We start from the raw sequence: 27,333 nt of genomic DNA on the forward strand, positions 1-27,333 counted from the left end.
GGCCCAAAAGAAACCACGATCTAGAGCTTTGCTCTGCATGAGGCAGTGCTGGCCTGTAATATACTCACGACCTTGTACAACATGAATGATTGTTCCTGTGGACGAAAATATTGGAAGCAAAGCGCATACAGCCAAATAAACATCATTATGTTGGGAGTTTTATAGCACCAGTAAAAAGACTGCTGCTGCAGCCGAATAATTAAAGCGAAAGCAGGCGACGCCTAGCGTTATCATGATTATGGGCTTGAGTGCAGCCTATTCGATATGATAATTACAGTAACTTTAATTTGATGCGCGAATGTAGCATGCTCATATATAGGCGAGATCATCTCATTTTCAAAGAAACAGGTAAGGCGGTAGATTAAGGGCGTTTTCGCAATTATGAAGCTATTCCTAGATTCGGTCTTTTAAGTGTACATTGCAATAGGTATGCTCTATTCTTTCATCTTGTCTAACTCGTGACGCAAGATAACGATAATTGGTTGCGCTTGACAATCACATGCTTACTAGCAGTTGTTTCGTACGCTCTATTATTTCTCTTCGAAAAACTGACGGGTATTGATGTTTACTTCATGCTATCACCTGAATGTGGCTTGTTTTGCAAACAGTGCAGAAATTACTTACCGCTTTTGTTCACTCCTGATTCTCGCACTACCGATCAGGTAGCCAGTGTCATGTTCCCTTCATGTGGCATGTTCATAGTGACACTTACTCTTCGCATATAGCAAACATTTTAAGTGTTATTTACGAAAACCCATTTCATGGCTCATCAGTGGCGTGCCCAAATAGTGAGTCTGCGGAATAAGTGACTATGAAGCTAGGACCTTGAGGCTTCTACTTGATGTCCAGCTATCATCCTTCAAATCACCAGCCGAACATGCCAAAGAATGCGGCGTTGCTTTATTTTTTTATCGCCTGTCTTCGACACAATACACAGGATACAAAATAATAATTACATTGATCCTCTTATATGTAGCGATTTTATAATCAAGCAGCTACATCGGAGTTCTTCATTTGAAAAATTCCCTCGGTGATAACAGAGGCTGTACATTTGAAAGTCATTCAGGAATTGTGTCAGCTCTTGTCTGTATTTCCATACACAAGTGCATGCTTTCCCGGACCTAAATTCTACTCCGCGCTCGTTAGAAATGTATATTAATTGTCTTTGTCTAACGTTTCTGCCACCCTGCCGTAAAAATACGAAATGGTTAGTGAGAGCATTAATGATAATACTACCAATGATGATCACGTTAATTTAGTAATAATTGTAATGATTTCTAGCGATGACAATGATAGGTGCATATGGATCATAAATATGAGGTTAGCTGTAGTTATGCTAATTACAGTACAGATGAAAATTACAATGCAGCATTTAAAAACAGTTTTGCAATGAGGTTTTCTCTATCACCGCTCATAAGTCGACTGCAATGCAGTCTTGTGATTTTGCTGCAAGACTGAGTTTTGAAAGGTTCCACGGTTTCCATCACAGAGTTGTGTGCTACGCAGTGCATAAATAGTGAAGGAAATGCACACTGATTATCTAAATACCTAGTTTTTTATCAAAAACTAGTCATTTTTTATTCATGTATTTTTCGACAGAATTTGTGCAGGCTGTAATTTCGGCCTGCTAGTTAGCTGAGCGATCGTAATGTACGATGTGCGAAATCCGGATCGGACACGCTGAGTTGTACATGTACTTGCTTTCTGTTGGACAGTTTTGTGCGTAGACTCGCCTGCACGCCGGCGGAAATCCACGATTCACTGTGCTGCTTCTCTGCAGAACCCGGCAAGCTGTTTGCAAAAAAAAGAAGATAAACCATGGTCTGCCTCTCGACCAAAACAACAAAAAAGTTCTTTTGGTCATAGCCAATACCGTTGCGAAAGCACTTCCAAGCAATGCTTTTATTTCCCAGTTGCCAGTATGTTTTATAGTTAGTTTCAATTGCGATAAGTGTGATATTATCAATTTCACATACATCGTGCGCACTCATAAATCCAGAGCAATTCCAAAGTATCTCGCCCGCCAGCCACGAATAAGATTTTCGAGGCAAAAAACGTTTTCTTAAATCCTATTAAGAAACATTTTAGTGAGGAAGGGTGGCCTTTCCTACTTTAGCATGTCTTGACTACTGCTCCATTTTTGTACACAGTGTTAGCGTATTTCATACTTATGTTGATTGTTAATTTTCAAAGGGATACATTTCATGATTATGTGCGCACAAAAGCTAAGTGTTCAATAAATATCGGCATGTGTTCAATTCGTGATCGGAACTAAATATCAGGCGAGGCATTTATAAACAGCCCTTGGTGCGGAGACATTTTTACTTTTCAGCAGCAATGTCGTGCGACAAAGGTTACATTTACGATTTTTTACAAAGAAGACAGAATAGAAATAGCAGGGCACAGCTAGAACACAGCTCATGTAGCATATGAATTGCTCCATCTCGCAAGTGTTATTCTCACTTAATTTCTCATATGTTCGTTGGAAAAAAAACTTACCTCTTATATTACCTCGGAATGAGATGACGAGAATGAAACAGCCATTTATCGCGTCAGCGTACATCACCTTGAATGGAATGGCCGGAGTTCCTGACAATGTTAAACATTAAAAGAAATTCGGTTTCACTCAGCGCATTTGCGCTCAAAATTGTATAATAATAAAAAGACTATTTCAATTGTCTTGGTCGAAAACTGCAAACGAATGTTCTATATCTTTATCTAGTGACGCTACTGTATCAGTGGAATTGGAGGAACTAGCGGCAACAGTCAGTATCGCTCGGCTTTTATAGGCTAGGGCGTAATTGGAGGGCATATATATTCTACTGTCGTAACATAGCATAGATAACATTAGATGTGGTATTCCTGGTCAGCAATCACATAGGCTAGAATATAGAGCCAGACTAAAAAAACAGTGGGTATGTTAAATATATACACATGACAAATTCACATTCAGTCCTAAGCCAGTTATTTCCTAAATGTGTGGCCGCTCGATAAAAGATATCGACTTGACATGGGTATTAAAAGGGACTGAAAAGTACCTTATCATTGTGTTACCGGTAAAAAAAATATATGTAATTTAGGGCGTCATTTCAGAGGAAGATATTCGGCTTTAACACGGAAAGGTGGCCTCTTAGTAGAAGCATTGCTGGTTGTCGTTTTGCCGTAATATTATTGAGCATGCACGTGAAGTAAGCATATACAATTATGCTGGATACCGGTAAACATTCAGAAAAGCGAGTTTCATATCGGGTAAACAATAAAGTGTTAAAGCTTCCAAACTAACTTTAGGATGCAAAAGGTAATATTAACAAGAGTAGCCAATAAGATTAAGTCAAGAAATGCATAATATGCTAAAAGGATAACATGATTTTCAACAAGAATACAGCCTAAAAGCAGCCGAGAGGAAACTAAATATTTATAAATGTAACGATATTCGCTAAAGTGAAAGCAAATGTTGTCTTTACTGACAAGAAAATACTCAAATTTACCGAGGAGCTCGACATGTTATTTATAGATTAGGCTAAACAGTCATTACTATATTAACCTGGCCATAATGAAGAACTAAAAGACGCTTCTCCCTAAACCAGGAACAAACAAAAGAGATAATAGAGCCAATAAACGTTACAGCAGTTGGAGAGGATTGCGTTATAGCACATGTTTGGAAAGATAGCATTGAGACTGATAAAACAACCTGGTCATGCTGCATATTGTTACGGTATGAAAAAGGAGGAAGTGCGGCGCTAGCGCGGGGGGCAAGCGCGTGGAAGGAAGAACGCGATGAAGAAGACGATGGAGCCGATGTTCGCTGAGTGACGGTCTCAGTGGCTTTGTCTGTGATACTACCTCTTCTATCCCCTGCGTGTCATCCTTGCCCCGTAACATTTTGGTGGCAGCGGTGGGATTGCGCTCACTACCGCCCAGCGTCGAACGCCATACGAAACTGTCGGTAGACAAAGACGGTTTGGAGAGGCATCAAAAGAGACCAATAGTTTAACACCATGCATACAAAGTGAATGGGGTGGAGGATTATCCTGCTCTTCGATCCCCGCGTGTCTTGTTTGGCCGATTTTATTTGCTCTCTTCGTGCATTGCGAGCGCTCTGGATGCAACAAAATGAACAGATATCCAGCGTGCGACGTCCGCGATCAACACTCATGTGTGAATGTGCCCTAATTGCCCACACCTGCCTTTTCATTTTCAAACCTACCAAGAAAATATCTAAGAACGAGGCCTTTTTTGTTTCTATGGAAGGAGGGTGGGGGTTGCAAAACATGCCTTGCTGAAACGCTTTTATAAATATCTGCAAATTGGCCAATAAGTGAACCAATTCATATTATTAGCGAATGTATGTCGGAAGTGCAATACAAAAGCGATCCTAGTTATGACTCGATTGACATTATACTCGCACCGAGCGCCCCATTCGCGTTAGAGGTTTCGTGAGTGCAAACCAAATATCATAATTGAAGCAGAATCATTTAATAAGAATCCAAATAAAACTCGAATGTTGTACAAACTTGGATATCCCCTATCTTCCGAGTCAGCGAGCCGGTTATATCGCGTGCAGCGCACGGAGCATGCACGCGCTTTAGAGACTGCTTGCGTTGGTGCTTTGAAAGGAACACCTCCTTCGGACTATATACTTATTCTGCCGCTGCAACATTTCCTTTATAAGCTATCGTTTAAATCCTCTAAAACAAATGACGCGGTTTTTGCAATGTGGTCGTTGACTTCCGAAGCTCACATCCTGCCCAGTATTTATCGTGGTTGTTTACTGCCTGCTCCAGGAGTGCACATTGTCAACAATCTCCTCCAGTTTTTATTTAAGTTCGATTTACGGAAAATGAATGTCAAGCAAGCAGATGTTTCTCAGGCCGCGCCGCCTACTGTACTCTGCGACACGCCGAAGATTCAGCGCGAGAGCTCGACATGTGCTTGGAAGGGAGGGGGAGTGCGGCAGTGCAAGGAGAATGCGCCGCTGGCGCGGCCCCATATTCCCAGTTTCAATTTTTCTGCCATAGATGGCGCTTCCCGTCAGCAGCAGCAGCGCAGCCTCGCGTTGCTTTGGAAGCCTATAGCATCAAACTTCAGAAAACTACTGCTGAAGAAAAAAATAGTGAAGTAAATAATTTTGATCAAAGGATATGGTGCGCATGCTATTCTGTGCCAAGCCACTACTTTATTTGAACCACTATTGTGCAGGTAAAGCCGCTTGTTGACCACAAAAACCACTACAGCTATATCAAAATACATGCCTATAGCCTATATGCACTGAAGGAGCTGTCGTCCTGTAGAATAAGGGGGATACGAACTCAATCAAGCAGAAAATTTTAATATATTTGGAGCCCCCTCCATCTTGACGGAAATGAACTTTTAATTATTAATTTACTCTGAGCCAGTTTTTGAAACACATAAATGTTTCGCTTGCATTATAATTACTCTAACTCATCTAAATAAAACAATGAAGAAAGCACGAACAGAGAACGGGACTTATGGGAATGAGTAGGGGTTGCCTTCGATGTTCTAACTGCACAGAGGCAACACATGCCGCCAATTATGAACCCCGAGCACAGGGCGTGACTCAGGCAGTCAGTTGGTGTCATTCTTTGTGCTTCCTCCTTTTGTAAGATCTGATATCTCATCCCTTTATGACAAACTGATAGGAAGCTGCCATTCATCCTGTTCACGTTCTCACTGTGCTCTCTCTACAGATTTTCTCTCTGTACCTGTCCTATGTTGAAAACAGGTATGGCTCGCTGATTTACCAGATACCAGCTTGAACATGCGACATAAAAATGGAACCAAAATTATCCACGATAACTTGACCCACAATATCTAAAGTGATTTCAAGCTACGCCTACACAAGGTATATAAGCGATTTCGCATAGATTACCAGTGGAGCGATTAGCAGTTATAACGATGTGGACCTGAGATGTTATAAGATCTGCGGTCGTCGAATGTAGGCTTGTGCTCCATTTCACCGGTCACCTTAGTTTGATGACCCCACACATCACAATTTTCGCCTTGAGTTTATCCTGCGGAGAATTGGCAAATTTATCTATGAAAACGTGCCTTCTGGGCTGTCAGTTTGACAGTGGCTGCCGCACGCCAGTAAGTTGCTACAATAGGTAGGTAAATCCGCTAAACAAACTCAGGTTTTTAGAGCGCAGTTATTTGCCGCCCGTTTCTGCTTTTCACGGCGTCGACTCTCGCGGCGGTTGCCACTCAGAGCCAGCTCCGTAAATAAACAAATAAATGCAGTCTCCATCGGTGATGGAATCTCCATATTCTGTACCTCTAGAGGAGCGTTTTAACCAACTTCACCACGCTCTATTTTTCTTTCATTATTGCCAGACTTATGCCACAGAATGCGTTGAAACAGACCAGAAATATAGTTGCTGCGCAAAAGGGCAGACTGCCGTGCCTAATGAACTTTCATTTGAACCAGTTTGTCCAAACACTTATTATAATATCATCGCACTGCTCATGTCTCAAGACTTCTTTCAACACACTTTAAATAAACTAACTGCACACCGGCTCGCCTTCAGGTAACAGTGGCCAAAATTCCACCCTGCTACGGAAAATGCTGTACAGGCGCAACAACAGAATAAATGTCATACAGGAAGGCTAGTTTACAACTGTGCGCTTTTCACAATTCCGGACCCTGCCACGCCCGGATGGTGAAAAGTGCATCCTGATTCTCCTTGTCCATAGTGAGGATGATAGTCGCTTTGACAATTACGGCGCAATTAGTGATAATGACAATGCTGACATTAGCAATGATAATTACGGGCATTTAGTTTAAAAGGATAATGAGAGCTAATGCGATTAACTGTGTACCTCAGCAACTCTTAGGCTTTCGCATTTCGGCTGTATAGATTCCACAACGCTCTCGAATTTTAAGAGTGCAGCTCATTGGGGCATGTTCCTGCGTTTCGCAGCGTCGCCGTTGTCCCTCGTAACCAGCTCCACAGCAGAGACAGCTCGCTGCTCTGGCTGCGTGCGCTCCAGACTGGTTTCGCAAGCGCATGACTTTGTCGGCGCGGTCAAAGTAAAACAACTTGGTATATCTAAAAAAGAACAGTACCATAGAGTAGTGTGTCAAAGAAAGGTGTGAAAATCACAAAATGTTGGATGTGGTTTATTTAGGTAATTATTTAGAACCAATAACAATAATAATTGGTTCTCAGAAACGAAACGCCGCAATGCATGTCCTATCTGTTCAATGGACACCTTAACCGTGCCGCAAAGAAAAGGAGAACGATGAGAGTGAAAGCAGAGAAAATGAAAAGGGTGCTGTAGTGGAGAGTAACGTTGCAATTTCGCCCAGCTTTGGATCTTTAATGTCCAGTGATATCTCACCGCCTTTTTGTTTCGCTTCCACCAAAATCTAATTAGAGCCAGTTACCTGAATCGTCTACCGGAATGGAAAAGCCAGTATCTGTCACTCACGCAAGAGGAACTAGTTGTTATAAAATATGTAAAACATAAAACATATTGTCTGTAGCTGTACCTACATATCTTGCTTTAATGCTTTACTTAGTGAAACAGTTGAAAAAGTGAAACAGTGAAACAGTTGATGAGCTGCTCTCAAATTTCGCTAGAAAGGGACGGAATAGTCGGCAAATTTTGTTTTTCAAACCTTGTGAATTTATGTGTAATTGGAAATTATACACATGTCTGCTGTCCGTTAAAATTTGCTCCAATTCTGGCATTTTTGCTCTTTTTATGAAAAATGAAACTTTTGTCCATTAACCGATTGTTAAAGTTCCTATTCCCTTATATATTGAATACTGTGTTTATCTAAATTAACACTCCTAACCTTTCTTGCCATTCTTTGATCATGTCACATATGTCTGCCACCTATGTTCTTTTTTACGCGTTTAGCTTTAATGGCCATTTTCGAGGCGGCATCTTGCTTTGTTTGCTGTTAGTCTTAGGTTAGGCTAACACCTAAGCCTGTTAGGCTTACACCTCGTCGTCTAACTTCTTTAGCAGCGCGTTTCTGCATGCCATTCGTTGCCCCTCTTCTGTTGACGTGAAGCGAACTGCGTGTCATCAGCGCGGAATATTTGGGGATAACTCTAAGAGATCAAACATAAAAAAAGCTTACTTTCGGATGCCCGGAAAGATAAGACATTGGGATGGAGACGTGGACCACTTTGTGTCGGACTAGTGCTTGTGGTAAGCTGAGTAACAAAGGCTCTCCTGCGGAATGAACAAACGAGCAAAATATATAGCATATTTTATTTATCAAATTTCAGTTTGGCAATGAGCAGAGCACAGGAGAATAAATAATAAGAACTTTTCACCACTCACATATTTCTGCGCTCCGACACAGTGGAATAGTACACAATGTATTCGAATGTTCCGGGCTGAACTTGACGCGCTTTCATCATCGCCTGGCAGGCAGTTCTGGGCATGTAGGCCATGCTCCTGCTCTGTCTTGTGACCCAAAGCAGTTCACCAATGTCTGTAAACTGAAAACTGGCACTTTATTGGCTGCGTGCTGTAGTATAAATGTTCAATTCTGTTACTCTAAGATACGTTGGGGTAATTACATTTATAGTAATTTAATTTACGCACTTCTCTATATCTTATGCATGGTACAATAGTGTACAGTGGCGAATTTAGGTTTTACATCGAAGCATATGATGCTAAATATGGCGACAGAGTTTAGAGACTAACACATAGTTATTCGTAGTCATGGCTATTCACGATTACATACTTTCATAGCCATAGTTACTCATAGTTAGGCATAGACATTACTAATCGCTCTCACCGACTCCACAACTGCCAGGAATTGTAAAGTACTAATACCACCCATAGGCAGTCACATTAACCAAAAATTTAAAAGAAGTTTACTGATTTCGCATGCCTCTATGATTTTGCCCCTGGACCAGCGCAACTAAGAGCATCCTAGTGGAGATTATAAAAGCATAAAGCTTTATTTGAAAGGAGGAATCCTTTTTTAATATTACGAAACATCGGAGTAAGCCGAGCCAATGTTTTGACAAGTGGACTTGTTTCGACTGGGCAGAGAAAGAAAATGCATCTTCGTACTGCGTAGCCACCGTTTTTCTCTTGTTCTACCCAAAACGTGTAGAAACATAACGCGGCACCTTATAGAGATCCCTAGGGCGAAAGGTTCTCGTCGTAGTAGAAGTGAGCCCCATGTTGTGTAGATAATGATAGGCGGCGTAAAAAAATTCGATCTTTGTAATTTATGGATCCAGCGACTGATATGGGAGGTATTATCGAGATAATGAATTCATGGTGATTAATTGATTATAGATGAAATAAAGAAATACAGATCGGATTGAAAAAGCTTCACAATCTCGGAACTCAAAGACTATATTTGACAATTTATTAAGATGTTCTAGAGTGTGCAATGATTAAAACAAATAACTTAAAAAAATTAACAAAAATAAAATGGCTTCAATGCTCTCAAACTGCTCTGATTGGAACGAAAATGGTTCCTGGTGCTAAGGATTGGTGTTCAGAAGTCTTAGATTATTTAAAATTGAAATGTTAGACTGTGAAAAACATCACCTTTGTGTGTGAAACAAAACCGCGTGTTGTACTCAAAAGCGCAATTTTTCTTCTTTTACGGGAAATAAAAAAAAATTCGAAGGGGGCTTATGTCCCTTTACCTACGCCAAAGCCAGATAATGTATCCCCAGAGTATGCAGTCACTCCACCAATATCTCAGCATACAATGGGGGCAGCTACATTGAATTAACAGGCCAGACATTCCACGGTCCGGATACAGAAGTGGCAGTAGCCGTGATGTTTTAAAAATACATAACCTTTCAAGTGATGTAGCGTAAATTGCCACGAGTTTCTTGAAAGCACCTGCAAAATTACACCTATAGGCTACATTTATTGGTGCCTTGCGAATAGAAAAGACCTATACGATACCATGACTTGCAGGTGAAAGCAGACTGGATACTGAGACACGCGGCCTGCATCAGAAAGGAGGCCGCGCTCGCGTTGGCGAGCCAGAATATAGATGTCGAATTCACCAACCCACTACATTCGGTCCAACCTGCCACGGTTGACCCCTACCGATAACATGTGTTAGCGAGGCCAGACAGGAAATGCAGCGTACCCTCGATGCGCAGTCTCATGTTGATCCCCACCCCTACCATCTACATTACCTCTAGGGGCCCAAGTTCCCATACATAGGACGCGCACGAACAACGCACTCATCACAGATGTGGTTGGCTGTCGAAATAAAGCCCAGGCAACATGACCTCGCAGCTGAGCCAGATCTGCAAAAATACGTCGACAAGCACGTGGTCACAGTTTCATGCAGTCATGCAACATGGAGCCCCGCCCAACGCTGCCGCAGATGTTTTGGACTGCTTTGCTTACCACGACATCAGAAGAATACACCTACATAGTTTACATTTCATGCTTGTAATTAATTAGCTAAGTAACGTATTGGCCTAATTATTCTTTCTACAACAACATGAAGTCCCCTCTATTGACTGATACCACTCATTACCCTCTACCACTTCTCAATTACTCGCAACTGCTGCGAGTACGATTTTGCGGACACGGTCTGCGCACACGGTCTGCGGACAGAAATCTGTGACATTAGCGAAGTAACGCTTTCGTGTTCAAAAGGCGTGTATTTCAGTCCTGCCGTGACGCGAAAAAGGTTTCGAGGGTTAACTGGCAGTGTAGTCTATGTATGCCTGGCCGCTTCAAATTTATGGCTGTAGAGCGAAATGAGACATTTAGGTTTACATATGCGAGACATTCGCGCACCAATTCAAGCCATTTGCTTTTAATTAACGCTGTACAGATGTTTCAAAGGAAGAAACAGAAGTACTTGCTTATACTTATTTGAAGAAAATATATGCTACAGATATTTTACAGCAGCCTTAACTGATCAGCACGCGTCGCTGCTTTTTAAACATCGACGTTTAAAAAGTTATTCAAAGCAGCGCAATTTTCATAGTTTTTCTATGTAACCGGAATTTTACCTGACGATAATAACTGCCACAAATATTAGTCCAGCATATAATAACAGTGTAAATGCTGTTATTATTTTGGAAATATTTTCATCAAGTTCGTTAATAGTTTAGGATAACTTGTGTGATATACACATCGGTTGGTGAGATATCCTCACAGTTGGGATCCTTAACAGCCTATATATTCGAGTAATGAAGTCAAGCAAAAACACTAAAGAATCGAGAGTAAATATTATCCTTAATCGCAAGGTCGTCTTGAAGTTGCAGCTTCTTTGTGAGCTAAAAAGGAGTTTTTGCAATGAACTCTTTTGGTCATTGTTGTGCGCGAGGACGGGTGCAGTAGGTGGGATAACGCACGCTGAACAGCTTCTGTGTTGTTCTTTCCTAGGCAGTGTAGTTGGGCGTTAATGCCGATTTTTTTTCCACTAACATTCACTTCGGCCTAGGCCTCTTGGAGGCTGTGGTATTAGGTCATCTGTATTTGTCAAGAAGGCATTTCACAGAATTCGTGAGATGTCAAAGAGTAGCTCGGCGAGTTTGAGATCCTGCTGCAACGTATTGTCGCTGCTGTTAAGGAAAGTGAACACTTGATATATCGCTGTCAGAAATTATGGTAATCATTTTACGAAAATTACGCGCTGCACTGCTACATCGCTGCTTTGCGCGTTAATTATATCTTTCTCTGCTAGAGGAACGGAGCACACAAGCCGTGACAGATGTGGGGTACTTCGCACAGTGCCATCAGAAGCGGAGCCATTCAGTTCGTCCTTAAATACTCAAGTTTTACAGTGGGGCTGTCGCGAATTTTTTTTTAAAACTTCGAGCCAACTGAGAACGATCACTGGCACTCAAACTTCGGGCAGGGTGTTTTTTTTTCGCGTAGTTTTGTTCACCCTTACATGAGAAGATCATGGTATGCAAGGTTATTTGTTTTCTCGGTTGTGTGAAATTACTGCTGAACTTGCCGAGGGCGAGCCACAACGTACACCGCACCGCGTGGCAGCAGAAACTTTATTTTCGGCTATCAACACCTTTATTGAGAAGAAATTTGATACCTCCGCACTTTCGCACAACCATTGCTTGCTTTGAATAGGTACTGCTTTGCGAAGAAGCCAGTATATTTTCTATCCCGCCAAATCATAGACATTTTTATCTTCACAAGTGATAAATTCAAGCACATAAACTGTAATTAGCGCCAGTCCTTCGGCCGCAACTCACGAAACTCTCCAACTCCATATAGAATTAAACTAAAGTAACAACAGCGATGAAGCAAGAGGAAAGTGTGTGGTTCTGGCACACGACAAAAAATCAAAACTGCAGAAAAAACGCGACTTTTTGCTTGGAAAACGCACTAATTAAACCCAGCGCCTACTTAAGCAGCAGTAAGCGGAGTCACGAGGTCCATCTTGCTTCCGTAGGTCGACACTAGCTATGCCCGCTCCAGTGGTGGATGTCGCGTCCAATTTTGAATAAAATTATACCTCACGTTCAAAACGAAGAGATTGAGTAAAAAGTAACCCAATCTACTGATGCTATAAATTCGTCAACTTCAAATTCTAACTGCTATTACACTTCTTAAAAAAACAAAAAAAGGCTCGTTACCATCTGGAAAAGTCTCTTTCTGCACTTGCAATCTGCCGGGCTAAAGCATATTCTCCATCAGGAAAAAATCTGGGCAGCACGGTAGAAAATATTATTCGAGGCATACGTTGTTTGCTCTACTCATAAAGTATAGGTCATAACTGATTTCTCAACATTACTAACCGTCAGTTATTTCCACAAATCTGCTCTGCATGCCGGGTGGTTGGTTGAAATCGTAATTAATTATGACCACACATGCTGTATGCAACAGATTTAAGATGACATCGAAATTTTAACAATCGTCTTACGGCAGTTTTAGGGCTTTAGCTACATCAAATAGGCCCACTTATCAGCAAGGGTCCAATAGGACGGCTCCCCTCCACTATTAGAATGAGAAAAGCTTTGATCAGCGTAGCCTTGACTACAGAATGAGATATGCTAAAGCTATGTCAGGTACTCACACCTGTACTCTGAATATTTTTGCTAGGATTTTAAGAATCTAGTTTGGTCTTTCACAAACATCGATAGCGTAGGTTATGTAGAAAAAATAAATGCGTGATTTGTGCGACACAATTATTACGCCTATAGCAAACTACATGTAAGCCAATGAGGCCCAGTCTTCGTAGGCAAATTGAGTTCGGTCCTCTCCTTCGGCCTCGACATGGTCTAAACAGCATGCTTCGACATTTCTATAATTTCAATCCAAACTCAAAGCCAACAAAAAAAAAAAAAAGCAAGTTACAAAAGCAGCTCTCAGAATTCTTAACCATTGTTCTTGAAGTGCAATACAGAAAAAATTGGCAAATAAAAAAAAAAGACGTTAACTCACTTCTTTCGCACGTTGCCTCTCCGCATTCAGTGCATTATCTTCGTAAAGCACACCGGATGTGATTGCTGCCGAAACCAGGGCATACAATGCAAAAGAGACTACCCTGTAGCTGTTCATTTAGATGGCAGGTGACGGGCAACAGTCCAGACCTCGGTGTAGTAGCGAGAAGTATTGGTTCGAACGTGCCTCGTGTATTGGTCTCCTGCAGTCAAGAATACAATCGCCAAATCAATTTCGAAGCAGCGGCGGAAATTTGTATCCGGCATCATGTTGCTTCAGGTTATATTTCACATAATCTCATATATTTAACAAGTCCACACAAGAAAACAGGCGAAGTTGCCGGCACAGCTGAGAATTTCCATCTATATATTTAAAACCTGCATAAGTGAAGGCCTTGAATAATAAAGAGAACATTTTCTTTGCTTCACAGAATTTGCATGACATCTGTTAACTATGGAGACATTATAAAAGCAAAATTGGGAACACGAACGCTCAAATTTATATTTTGATTTGAGAGCACTAAAGGCGGCTCCCGTTTGCTGCCTTCCCTTGCGGATCCTCGTTTTCAAGCTTAAACCTTGCCTCTAGCTCGAACATTGATTTGTTAAGTGGCACATCATTATCCTAATTATATAAAAAATTAGAGTATCTTTTTTATGTCTCTTAAGAAAAGAACAGCGAAAGCCTACTCTCCGTCTGCTATCATTTGCGTCTTATCGACGGGTAATAGTTGCAGTGCTACATATGATTATAACTGGTCTAGAGGAAAGAAAAGGCGCACTATTTGTCACACACCTGTCAGACGACAGACCATCGCTGTTCTCGCGTAGCTTTCTTGACGCACATGCAAGTGTGCAGTTAAAATAGCCGAACACCTAGACACGAACAAGTCTCATGGACTCTCGCGGATTATGACATATCTCTGTCACAAAACTCTGGCTCATGGAATTTGGTTCCATGGGCCTAGAAATGATTTCGCTTTGTAAAGAAGAAGTTCCGATTATGCGGGCAGATCGCTGAGAAAGAGGAAGTGCTTTTGGGAACTAGCTTGCTATGAGTTAGGCCACCTCCGCTCCGGTCTTGCTCGTTACCAGTGCCCCCTACCAGAGTCTGAATCCCCGCTTAACACTTGGTGGAGGGGAGGGGGAGACGGGGATTAACTTTTCCTCGTCCTGGAGCTCCGCAGCCGCCAAATTCCGACATCAAAGACTGACTCCAGCACCACACTCCCCAAGCACCACAAACATTGGGCCCACCCTACTGAAAAGCCAAAAGGTCTACGGGGCAATAACCTCATAAAATTTCATCTAATCGAATAAACTCTCATACGGTGCACATCATTATCATAAAATATTGTACATAATTTATGATAGCCTCATAGAATTTTTTCAGTAGGGACAGTGTTCGTACTACGTCGGTAACGACTGGTCTTACATTGGCCCAGACATTGCGAACACCGTACCAATGCTGGGCCCAAGAGTTGCGCTGCCTGGGTCGGCCAATTCTACTCCATACTCCTGGGTGCGTCGACAGCGGGACCCGCCGGTCTTGCGCTGCGGATGCTACTGATATCGTGCTTTTATCTGTTGTGATTGTGCCTGTAAACTGTGCCTCTCTTCATGACTGTACAGTGTTCTTTACGCCATCTTCCTTTTTCTTCTAGCGACGCTGTCTTTCCCTGCCCTGCGACGTCCTTAGTGTACGAAGTGGCCTCATCGAACTGGCCATTAGTAACGATTCGTTCTATCCACTCACGTTGCAACGCGGTGAGTGCATTGTGCATGCCGAGTCTGTTCGATCAGAAAATTTTGTAACCGTCCCGCCGCTTCTCTCCACCTGTGCCAACACGATCTCCGACAGCGTCAGTGCCCTTAGCCCACCTTTTCCTCGTCCCCTTCATCGCCTCAGGCTGCCTTTGTCAAAGCAATCGACAGTGCTTTCGCTCTAGATCAACGCCCCAAGCTCCTCAACCTTCTGAACCGATTCCGAGCTCTCTTTGACATCCAGCAGCCATCCTTGAGTCGGAATTCAACTGTTGCCCACCATAGCTATACTGGTATGCACGCCTCGTAACGCCAACGTTGTTATCGTGAGTAAGCCTCACAGCGCCACATTATTGATAAATAAGTCGGCGAGATGCTCAGTAGAGGTGTGATTCAGCCTTCCAGTAGCCCTTGGGCGTCCCCGGGCGTTTTATTTAAGAAAAATACTGGTAAATTCGATTCTGTGTGGACTACCGTCGTGTCAATGCGATCACACGAAAGGAAGTCTATCCGCTACCACGCATAGACGAGCACTGGACACTTTGCATGGAGGGGAATATTTTTCTTCAATCGATTTACGATCTTGCTAATGGCAAGATCCAATAGCTGAAGACGATCGCCCCAAGACAGCTTTTGCCACTCCCGATGAAATCTATGAGTTCACCATCATGCCGTTTGGCCTGCGTATCGCACCCGCCACCAATCAACGCATGATAGACAATATTCTTCGAGGTTTGAAGTGGCACACACGACTCTGCTGCTTGGATGATATCTTCGTATTATCAGACTCTGCGACCCACCTAACTCACCTTGAAACTGTCTTGCAATGTCTTAGCGACGCCGGTCTGCAGCTCAATCTCAACAAGTGCCATTTAGCCACTCGCCAACTCACTATTTTACGGCATTCTGCGTCCAAACATGACATACTTCGTGATCCATCTAAACTACGTGTTGTCGCTGAGTTCCCGAAGCCAACATCGATCAAGCAGCTGCGCTGCTTTACAGGCGTATATATGCTCCTATTTTAGGCGTTTCGTTCAGAACTTTGCGACCATCATTGCCCCTCTGACGCGACTTCTCAGCCCTCACAAAGATCGTTCTGCCTGGTCGCCAGCTTGCGATGCAGCTTTTACGAAATTCCGCACGATACTTACCTCACCTCCTGTATTGCGCTATTTTGACCTGGCTGATCTAAACGTAGTGCGCCCATGCCAGCAATGCCGGCCTTGGCGCTGTTCATGCCTAACGAAAAGCCGGTGTTGACGAATACTTTGTGACGTACGCAATTCGAACGTTGACCAAGGCCGAGACCAACTACTCGGTGTGAGAAAAGGAATGTTTCGCCTTTGTTTCGGCGCTTCAGAAATTTCGGCCATACTTGTATGGGCGCCCATTTGATGTTGTTACGGACCGTCACGCTTTGTGTTGATCGTCTACACTAAAAGACCCCACTGGCCGCCTCGCCCGCTGTTCGCTTAGACTACAGGACTATGATATCCGTGTCATCCATTGTACAGGGCGCAAGCACTCTGACGCAGACGCTTTATCTCGCTTGCCAGTGCTGCCTGACACTCCGTTGTCCGCTGCCTCCAGCCCCGCCTTGTCTTTCCTGTCCATTGAGGACATGCCACTAAAACAGCGCAAGGATCCGCGGTTAACATCAATAGTCAATCTTCTTACGAACTAGTCACTTTCACCGGCACCTCGCGCCCTTCGTCGTCCGGAGCAGCATTTCGTCATTTGCGACCGTCTCCTCTATCGACGCGGCTATATGCCACATCGCCGTAAGTGGCTGCTCGTTGTACCGCGCCACTTGCGTAGTGATATCTGCACATCTTACCACAATGATCCGCAGGGTGGCCATGTGGGTGTATTTAAGACGTATGAACGGTTGCGACAGCGCTTTTACTTCAGCGATATGTATACCTTCGTCAGTAAGCATGTGCGTTCGTACATCGATTGCCAGCGTCGCAAGCCGCCTCCTCTCCATCAGCCGGCACCACTGGAGCATTTTCCGTGCCCTTACCTGCTATTCCATGGTGTTGGCATTGATTTGTGTGGACCACTGTCCTACATTTCTATGCTCGCTATGCGGAGACAGGAGCACTTCAGGATACCATCGGACGCACTATCACGTCCTTTCTTCTTCATAATTTCATTCGGAGGCACAGAGCCCCCGTGAACTTCTAAGTAATCGAGGAAAAGCTTTCCTATCCCAGGTTGAGGAAGCGCTCCTACGCGAATGTCAAACCATCCACCGGACAGCCAGCGCGTACCACCCTCAAATCAACGGCCTGACAGATCGCTTCAATTACACACTGGGTGACTTGATGTCCAAATATATCGCGTCCGATCACTTCGATTGGGACAAGGTTTTCCCATTTATAACCTATACCTACCACACCACCGTTCAAGCAACTATCGGGTTCTCACCATTATGTCTGCGATACGGGCGTGAACCTTCGTCTCCACTTGACACAATCCTTTCTTACCGTCCTGATATCTCATCGCTTTCAGCAGCTGCTAGGCACGCTGAAAATGCCGCAAGCTGGCTCGCTAGCTACTTCGGACGAGCAAGCCCAGAAGAAAGCGCACAGCGACAGCAGCCACTCTGTCCACCAATTCTCCCCCGGTGCTCACGTGTGGCTCTGGGTCCCATTGAAACCACCAGGTCTGACTAGCAAGTTTATTTCCAAGTACTACGGACCCTATCAGTGCTCCAACAGACTTCTCCTGTCAATTACCTTGTTGAACCGGTAGCCGCTTCCACCGACCTTCGCAGCCGTGGTCGTAAGATTGTTCACGTCGACCATTTGAAGTCTCCTTGAGTCGTCAGGACGGCTCCTCTTTTCTGCGGGAGCCAGATTTTAAAAAAAGAGGTTCCGGTTAAGCGGGCAGATTACCGAGAAAGAAGAAGTGCTTTTGGAAACTAGCTTCCTATATCATGTCTCCTACAACGAATTCTGGCCAATCCTCCACTGTGGGTATGTGCCATTATAACGAGGGAGAAGAAGAAGAAGAAGAAGTTAAGCCACCTCCGCTCCGGTCTTGCTCGCTACCAGTGCCTTAATCCCTGCTTAACAGCCTTAGAACTTTCATGCTGCAGTAAGCTAACACATTATGTGGAAGACCAGTCTGCGTGGATATAAAGCCTGGCTTTACCAAAGCAAGTGGTTTGAAGGGCCACTGTTATCTCGTCTCCTCGGCGGCCGCTTTTCGATGGAGGCGAAAAGTAAAGCGCCCGTGTGCTGTGCGATGTCAGTGCACGTTAAAGAACCCCAGGTGGTCGAAATTTCCGGAGTCCTCCACTACGGCATCTCTCATAGCCTGAGATGCTTTGGGACTTTAAACCCCACAAACCAACCAACCATCACCCAGGATCCTAGAATACCAGATTTGTTATGATGTCCTGCCATTTTGGTTCACATTTTCCAGAGCATGAAATATTGACACGTAATAAGTAATGAGGCAGGACCAGTTCATTATTTATTTAAATATTGTATGTTATAGAAATACCCGCCCTAATTTGAATCGAGCCTGGAAAAGTGTAAACCTCTATAAGGCGCGGAGAGCCGCCGGAAGCCGATAATCTAAACCCAGGGCTGAGAAATGGCGCACACAGGCAGTCCTCTACCACATTTGCATATTTAAAGGCTGTGTTCGGCTTCAGGGTGTAGCATAATATGTTGAACATATGCACAAGCATAAATTGGTGCGCTATGCTGAAATATGCGTAACGGCCGAGACTCTAAGGAATATACTGTTCGACGAATGAACGCTATCGTAACAATATTCTCTCTAGACGCCTCGAAGCAATAAATGGCAAGGCATTAAAGCTACCTAAACTTCATTTTTTGTTACCAGTAGAATATACATTGGCAATTTTGTATTAAGCAGACTGTTTGATGCCGAAATGATAGTTATTCTCTGCGGATAAAGCTGACCAGCGTAAATGAGACGGCAAACATTAATGAATACATGCGCTGTACTGGTTAATGGTAAAGCAGGGGCGTTCTAAGCTCACAACGACTAACGCAATAAATAATGATAAATAACAGGTAAACACGAATAAGCTAATTCTGGAGCAACTATAGAGAAATGAAACCCCCCCCCCCCTTCCACGTAGGTCTATAGGAAACTAAAATTCAAGATCAGCAAGGAATTATTTCTGTACAGCTCGAGAGACAGTTCCCTATTTTCCAAGCGAGGACAGAGGGTTAAAGTTTGCAGCTAGAAAACATGAAATGTCCCCGGAAATATCACCTATGTGCAGCATGTAGGAAATCTTCCTGAACAATTTATCCTGCTAAACTGGAATATGGTGGCATTCATTTGCATATAGATCCAAGCCCAGTCACAACCCATGAGGTAGTTGAGTTCCAATGAACATAAATACCACTTGGTTTAGTGAATAAATCTGAGATGGTAATGAGCAACAAACGATTTCAAAATTCGTGACAGAAAAGCACAAAAATGACATGAGGTTGAATTGTCAGTATAACTACTTAAATAAAATATTCATGACCGGTCTGTAACAAGGTTCTAGATACACTTAGAAAAAATCCGAACATGGTGTAACGGCCAGCGCCCAGATTAAACAGGATGCTCTTATATTATATTCAATCCACTATTAACAATTTGTCTTTGATAATATGTAGTTTCCAATACCAGGACACTATTATATGTTACTATGAGCACGTGCGCGCTGCCCATGTTGGAAGCATCTGTTTGTGAATCCTAATCCCATGGGCGCACGTAGCAGGCGTCTGTCGGTGCATTTTATTTTGCATAAGGCACTAATTATCGCGTATCAATCAACTGGCTGCCTTCGCTATTCCCATGAAGAAATCGTTATGCGTTGGAAGACCAATATACGCAGGTGGACAGCCTAGCTGCATCCCACTACAACGCCATCGAGCACAGCTCCTAAAAAGAAACGAAAAAATGCTTTATCACATATTACATCACATATTATTTGGCTTAAAATGAAAAGAACGTAACGAAAAACACAATTTTCGGCAAATAAGTGCGCATATTTTTTGTGGGCTGCAGTAATGTTAAATTTTAAATATTACACAAACTATCCGAAACAAGGCTCTGTATGCGTAAATGAATTTTATACAGAGATATGCTACCTTCCTAGAAACCATGCGTCACTGGTAGACGGAGGTAGTCTTAAAATAGGACTATTATGTGTTTGAATACTTTGTGGTCCCATGCAACGGCTGATCATTCTATGTGGCCAACGAGTGGAACACATAGTGTAATATGTTAGTACACATCGCTAAAATAACAATTTAGGGAGAATGAATATCCTTTTTCGCAAATTGCTTTGTTTACTCGTGCTGTACGTGATGAATTAGAACAAAACCTCAGCAAAACATGGATGAAGTACTCGTTTGTTTTCTTTCGTATAGATAGGTATGGGGGGGGGGGGGGGCGGAAAATTGTGAAAGTCTCCAGTGCCACGTATGGAGCGGCATTGGCTCTAAGCAAAAATACTTGGCATTCAGGGCAGCTTAACAACCAAATGTATAGCGGAAGCTTTGGCCGCGGACCATCGATCTTTGCATCGAACGCAACTAGTTACCCGGTGAAAGCAAAGTTCACTGGTGGTCAATTTATATAATATAATAGGTTCATAAGAAGTTAAAAGCGCATTATCTGTTACACTTGTTTCCGTGGACACCTTACCCGCGCCGTAAGGTAAGCAAGGAAAGTGGGAATGAAAGTGGAAAGAGAGAGAGATGAGCCGTAGTGGAAGGCTACAGAGTAATCTTGACCACCTGGGTATTTCTAACTCGTACTGACATCTCACAGCAGACCGACGCTTCCTCCTTTTGCCTTCATCTAAACGCAGCAGCTGCAGTCCAGTTTAAAACCCAGCAGTTGAGCATCTTAACCAATGTACCAAAGTTGAGGGGCCGGCGCTCAATAATAATAATAATAACAATAATAATTGGTTCGCAAGAAAAAAATACGCAGTACATGTTAGACTTGCTCTGTGGGCACCTGTCAGTGTCGTAAGGAAACGGATGATGGGAGTGAAAGCGGAATGAAAGAGGCGCTGTAATGGAAGGCGACGAGTAATTTCGACCACCAGATGATCTTTAACGTGCAAGTGACATCGCACAGCACACGGGTGGCTCTGAGTTTCGCTTTCACCGAAACGCAGCCACTGGTGGTCGGGATCGAACACGGGAACTTCGCAATGGGAGCTTCGGCACATTAGTCGGACCTACGGGAACACCTGCGTTCACAACAGAATTCACTGTCATACAATGCGCAATACCATGCAAGCAGAAGCTTTACTGACCCATTCGGTTAGCGCTGAGCGGTGGTGTGCGCATGCGCAGTGGGCTACCAACCATGCTCCTCTTCTCCGCGCCGACTTGCGCTATTGCGCATCAGTTCAGTACGCAGAATCACGCTCGTCACGCTCTCCGAAGCTCGTGTGCGATGGCAGAGGCAGCACGGTCACGGGCGCTGAAAGCAAAAACTTGGCGGCTGCTTTCCGCTACTGCCGGGTCAGTGGCCCAGAGCATTGCATGAATGCTCCGAGACGACAAAACAAAACGAGAGATGTCAAGTCCAGTTAGCTCCTACACGCGAGATATCAGCTGCACACAATTTTTCAGGCTCCTTCATTGTAATGGAAGTTTGCAGCAAGTTTTATTCAGGATCATTTTGACTCAAGAAGAGAGCCTTAAATGCGCCATTAGCAATGAGCGCCAGAACCATCGAGTGACCAGAAAACGCGGTCCCCAAAAACACGGCATCACGTTGACAGAACATTGACATGGTTGCTCTGTCAATCATAAAAGGTAATGTGTGGTGTACACACTTAAGAAATTGTATTCAATTAATTTTTCCAGACAAACTTCAAGCAAGTACACAATGCATTAGATTAAGGGTGCATGTCTTAGAAAAACCTGGAATGAACGAATTGGCTTAGAGTAAGGTTGTTTAAGACCATAATCTGGTTAAGAGATAGCATTGTGGTGTAGGAAGCGTGCTAAGTGGGTCAGAAAAATAACTAAAGTATTAACATTATAAATAAAATCAAGAAATGGGCATGGGCCGGACATAGAGCAAAGAGAGAATAACCGATGGTCGCTTATAGCAACAAACTGGATATCTTCCCAAACCCATATATCCTACACAAATGGCATCCCAATGTCTACTCTTCCAAAGGTAAAACCTGCGAAGGCACAGCTACCCTAAAGCACATGATCTGGGTTTGCCCAGCGCTAAACGGGATACATGGAAATAGAGTCATGGGAATCCTCCCTTCACTGCCAGTAAGAACAAATGTAAAAACAAGTTATTCGTCAAGCCAAGGCCGCCGCCGGAAGCCAACTGATTCTTATATTTAATCTCTTATTCTGAGTTTATTGCTCGTATGACCATTTAGTTATCACTTTGCTTGTTCAATCTAAACGACAAATTTTATGAATACAATCTGTACGATAAATATGAATACAATCTGTACGATACTTCGGAAGATAGCCCAATTTGCTACTACTGTGCTTACGTTGGACATGTGGCCCGTCGATGTCGTCATCGCATGGCCGCGCCTCCCGAGCCTGCGTCTTCTGATTACTCCCCACCGCTGCTTAGTTCTGCCCACTCTCTGCCTGCGTACGCCACAGAACAGCGTTCGTTCGTATATAACCCATCGTTCTCCTTCTCCGCGTCGCCGGTCACTGTCACCAATTCTTCGGCGACCACCACCTGCTGACGAGGGAAACTAAGCTCCACGGTTCCTTAGGCAAGAACTGCGTGCTCTGCGAAAAGCTCAAGGCCTCATATTTTGCTGACGAACGTTATAGTGATCTCTATCGTTGGTCTGTCCGTATATGCGTTGGTCGATACAGGTGCTGCAGTGTAAATGATTCATGAGTGACTCTGCTGACAATTACGAAAAGGTACGACGTCATTTCAAGGTTTGTCGCTGCGCACTGCTAGCGAAGAGAGGATCGCACCTTTAGCAGCAAGCACAGCACGTGTCGTCATCAAAGGTAGTTTGTACAGTGTAGAGTTCATAGTTTTGTCTTCTTGTTCCCACGTCGTGATTTAGGATGGGATTGTTTGTCGAAAAATGACGCTGTGATTGATTGCGCCCGAGCCGAAGTCGAATTTTGTGCACTATGCGACGCACGGAACGACGACAACCATTCAGTGTGTCCTCAAAAGCTCACCATCGCTAAAGACGCCGACGTACCACCAGAGGCTTGTGCCCTTGTGCCTCTTTCGTGTCCTGCCGTGTCAGCTGTTAATGGTTTATTCACGCCGTCTGCATCCTTCATCCACCGCAAGCACCTACCGCTCCCGTCTGCTGTTCTCCATGTTCACGGTGGCTTCACCCAACTACTCATCTACAATCCGTCTTCGCGCCCGCTTTCTTTTCTACGTGGTGAATCTCTCGGTTCTATTCAACCAGCCTGCCTCCTATCCGATCTGGACGTCCCGTAACCTACCGTACTAACTACATTGATGCCCTGCAGTCCAACCCGACGTCTGATCCGTTGCCAGACGACTTCTTCCGAACCTTCATAGATGACGCTCTTCCTTCTATATACCGCACGCAGCTTGTGGACCTTTTACAGACATTTTGCTCAGCTTTCGACGCCGCCCACACACCTCTCGGCCGCACTTCCACAGTCGCGCATTACATTCAGACCGGCTCTAACTCGCCTTTTCGACAGCGACCCTATCGTGTGTCGGCGGCAGAGCGTCGCGTGATCAGTGAGCAACTTGAGGACATGCTACAACATGGTGTAATCCGCCCGTCTCATAGCTCCTGGTCTTCACCAGTGGTGTTAGTAAATAAGAAAGATGGCTCAATTCGCTTTTGTGTCGATTACCGTCGCCTGAACAAAATTACCCACAAGGACAATTACCCCCTTCCACGTATAGACGACGCTCCTGATCACCTCCAAGGTGCCGAGTACTTTTCATCTCTTGATTTACGTTCCGGTTACTGGCAAGCACCAATGGCCCCTGTGACAGAGAGAAGACTGCATTTGTGACCCCGGATAGCCTCTATGAATTTCATGTAATGCCCTTCGGTTTGTGCAACGCACCCGCCACATTCGAGAGGTTGATGGATAACATCCTGCGGAAGTTCAAGTGGCACATCTGCCTCTGCTACCTGGATGACATTGTTGTCTTTTCCATCTACTTCGCTACGCACCTAGGGCGCTTGTGGCAAGTTTTTGTTTCTTACTGACTCCGGCCTGCAACTGAACCAGCGCTTGTTCCTGTTGTTTCTTCCTGTCGTCCCCGTTTGTTCGCGCTGTTTTTTGGATGATGTATCACCAACTCGCCCGCTTAACTATCCTGTTGAATCTCAAGAAGTGTCACTTCGGTGCCCGGGAGTTTACCATTTTGGGGCACATCGTCTCTAAGGAAGGCGTTCGCCCTAATCCGGCCAAGCTGCGCACAGTGGCGGAGTTTCTTAAGCCGGTCTCGCTCAAGCAACTTCAAAGCTTCATAGGTCTATGGTGCTATTTTCGGCGCTTTTTGCGAAATTTTGCTTCTATGATTGTACCCCTGACGAAGCTACTCGGGGGAAACAGTGACTTAACTGCGTGGTCGGTCGAGTGCGACGAAGCGTTCACCGCATTGCGCCGCTTTTTGACTTCGCCACCAATCCTTCCCCACTACGATCCCACAGCACCCACCGAGGTCCACATTGATGCGAGTGGTGTTGGCCTCGGAGCGGTCTTGGCTCAACGGAAATATGGCTTTCACAGTACGTCGTCGAGTACGCGAGTCGCTTCCTCTCCAAAGCTGAATGCAGCTACCCAGTTACGGAAAAGGAGTGCTTGGCTATTGTGTCGGCACTAAAAAAATTCTGACCCTACCTACACGGTCGCCAGTTTGACGTCGCCACGGATCACCACGCGTTATGTTGGCTGTCCTCTCTCAAAGATCCCTCTGGCCGCCTCGCACGATGGGCTCTCCACCTTCACGAATTTTACATTTGCGTTATATATCGTTTTGCCCGTAAGCAGATGGATGCCGACGCTCTGTCTCGTTCTCCGCTATCTAGCGATGTTGCTTGCTCCACGGCGGCTGGTCCCATCCTCTCATCTCTAACCATCGCTGATATGCCTGCAGAGCAGCGAGAAGACCCGTGTCTCGCGTCTCTTATCGACGTCGTGTCCACTTCTCCCAATGCTGCGCCTTCTTGAACTTTACGCCGTCAAGCACAGCACTGCGCTGTACGAGACGGCCTTTTATACCGCCGCAATTATATACCTGATAGTTGACGGTGGCTTCTCGTCATTCTCCGCCATTTACGACATGAATTTTGCACCTCTTTCCATGCCGACCCTCAGTGTGCCCGTGCAGTCAAGATGTTTCAAAAAAATTTCTCAACGCATCTATTGGCGCGGTATGTACGGTTATATTCGCATATGGCCGCTCCTGCATCGCCTGTCAGCGCCGGAAGACATCCACACCTCGTGCTTCTGGCCCCTTACAACCACGTCCATGCCCGACCCACCCTTCTGACCGCATTGGCGTTGACCTTTACGGGGCACTTCCGTGCACGGTCTCTGGGAACCGGTGGATTATCGTCGGCATCCACCACCTCACCCGGTATGCCGAGACCGCCGGTTTACCCGCCGCTACTGCCCGTAAAGTTGCTGTGTTCTTGTTGCATCATTTTGTTCTTAGCCACGGCGCGCCGTGAGAGCTACTGAGTGACCGAGGACTCGTCTTCCTTTCCAACGTCGTTGAAGCTCTACTGGACGAATGTCGAATCATTTATCGGACCACAACAGCCTACCACCCTCAAACTATCGGGCTGACTGAGCGCTTCAATCGTACTCTTGGAGATATGCTCACAATGTACGTTGCCGCTGATCAGACCAACTGGGACACTGTTCTTCCTTTCGTGACGTACGTATATAATACCGCCACGCATTGCCAGTTTTTTTTTTATTGCATAAAATTCTTCAGTAATGTGTTTGAAACAAAAAAAATCACAGAAACAATTTCTGGCAGATAATTATATTTTATTAGTCATTACCTGCCCCCTTGGCAATACTCCATATATTACACCTTTGAGGAGCATTGAGAAATAAAAAAATTAATTCTTGAAAATACAGATAGTACGAAGTGGCTTAGAATTGCTTTGCAAAAGATGCACCATTGCATCTAGATGCATTAAAACTAGATGAGACCACTATCCGTGTGCTGCGTTCGAAGCATGGCACTGCGCAGAGGGCCTTCTCGAACCACCTGCACCCGACCCTTTTTTCCTTGAGGATGTTCTTCCCACTGCAGTCTCGCTCCTGTAGCACACAGGTAAAAATGTCATCCCTGTCCACTTCACTTGAAGAACAAAAAACGGCATCGTCATCACTTGCGCTATCATCCGACGCAGAATAATCTCCCGCACCAGATCCGCGCATGCATGATGCCATGTTTTAGAAAACGCGGGAAATGGGATGCAGGAATTCCGCCATCTAGTGTTCAAAATCGCATTCAAGAAAAACGCCCACGATGAGACGCGTGCTGCCATCTATGCTTTATGTGGTAAAGTACCGTTTCAAGAGCTGGGCTCGCCAAAAGTCCCTTGAAATATTGCGGAAATGTTAAGACGGACCTCAGCTCGTCATAAGCAAAAAAAAGTGCCGATCGCTTGTGACGAGCTGAGCTCGCCATAAGCCCTTAAGGGTTGCACTGGTTGCACTTTGAAAAACCAATGTGCATGTATTTTTCTTCTTTTCATTTGTTCACAACAGACTTCAGAAGGATTGCAGGGCTGAGGAAATTAGCGATAGCGTTGCGTGGTACTTAGTAATGAAAAAAAAAATAGTGCTGCATGCACTGAACGAATTCAGCGGTTGCAAGGGACCTTGTGTATGGGTCGTGCAAAATACAAGAAATGATGTAAGTGCTGAGCAGAAGCATGCATAATATTTTGAACCGCTTGAAGAGACATTTATACTTTGTCCCTTTAATTTCAATACAAGCGCTGAATTATCGAAATTGAGCGAGACGCATTTTCAATGTCAAATTTCGCTATTACACATATTGCTCTAAAATATGCAAAATGTTTTGTCATGTTGACCATTCAAAAATATTGAAAAGTTATCCGTTTGATTATTAAAAAAAATGCCGAATTTCCATGGATTTATCTCTGCATTCTGTAGGCATTACTACT

The 27,333-nt window shown here is 44.3% G+C and overlaps 1 protein-coding gene across 1 annotated transcript; it reads right to left on the bottom strand.

The window, feature by feature from the left end:
- Positions 1 to 1,536: 1,536 nt before the first annotated feature.
- On the bottom strand, positions 1,537 to 13,703 carry LOC146174149 (uncharacterized). Its single transcript, XM_084584049.1, has 5 exons — positions 13,390 to 13,703; positions 8,317 to 8,477; positions 8,111 to 8,205; positions 2,500 to 2,589; positions 1,537 to 1,791 (listed from the first exon to the last, which is right to left on the bottom strand). Exons 1-5 carry the CDS (start codon positions 13,504 to 13,506, stop codon positions 1,628 to 1,630), a joined length of 627 nt encoding a protein of 208 aa, XP_084440175.1. The 5' UTR covers positions 13,507 to 13,703; the 3' UTR covers positions 1,537 to 1,627.
- Positions 13,704 to 27,333: the final 13,630 nt, after the last annotated feature.

The sequence above is a fragment of the Amblyomma maculatum genome, chromosome 11, assembly GCF_055883805.1.
Source record: "Amblyomma maculatum isolate TAMU_Amacu chromosome 11, ASM5588380v1, whole genome shotgun sequence".
Taxonomy (NCBI): Eukaryota; Metazoa; Arthropoda; class Arachnida; order Ixodida; family Ixodidae; genus Amblyomma; species Amblyomma maculatum.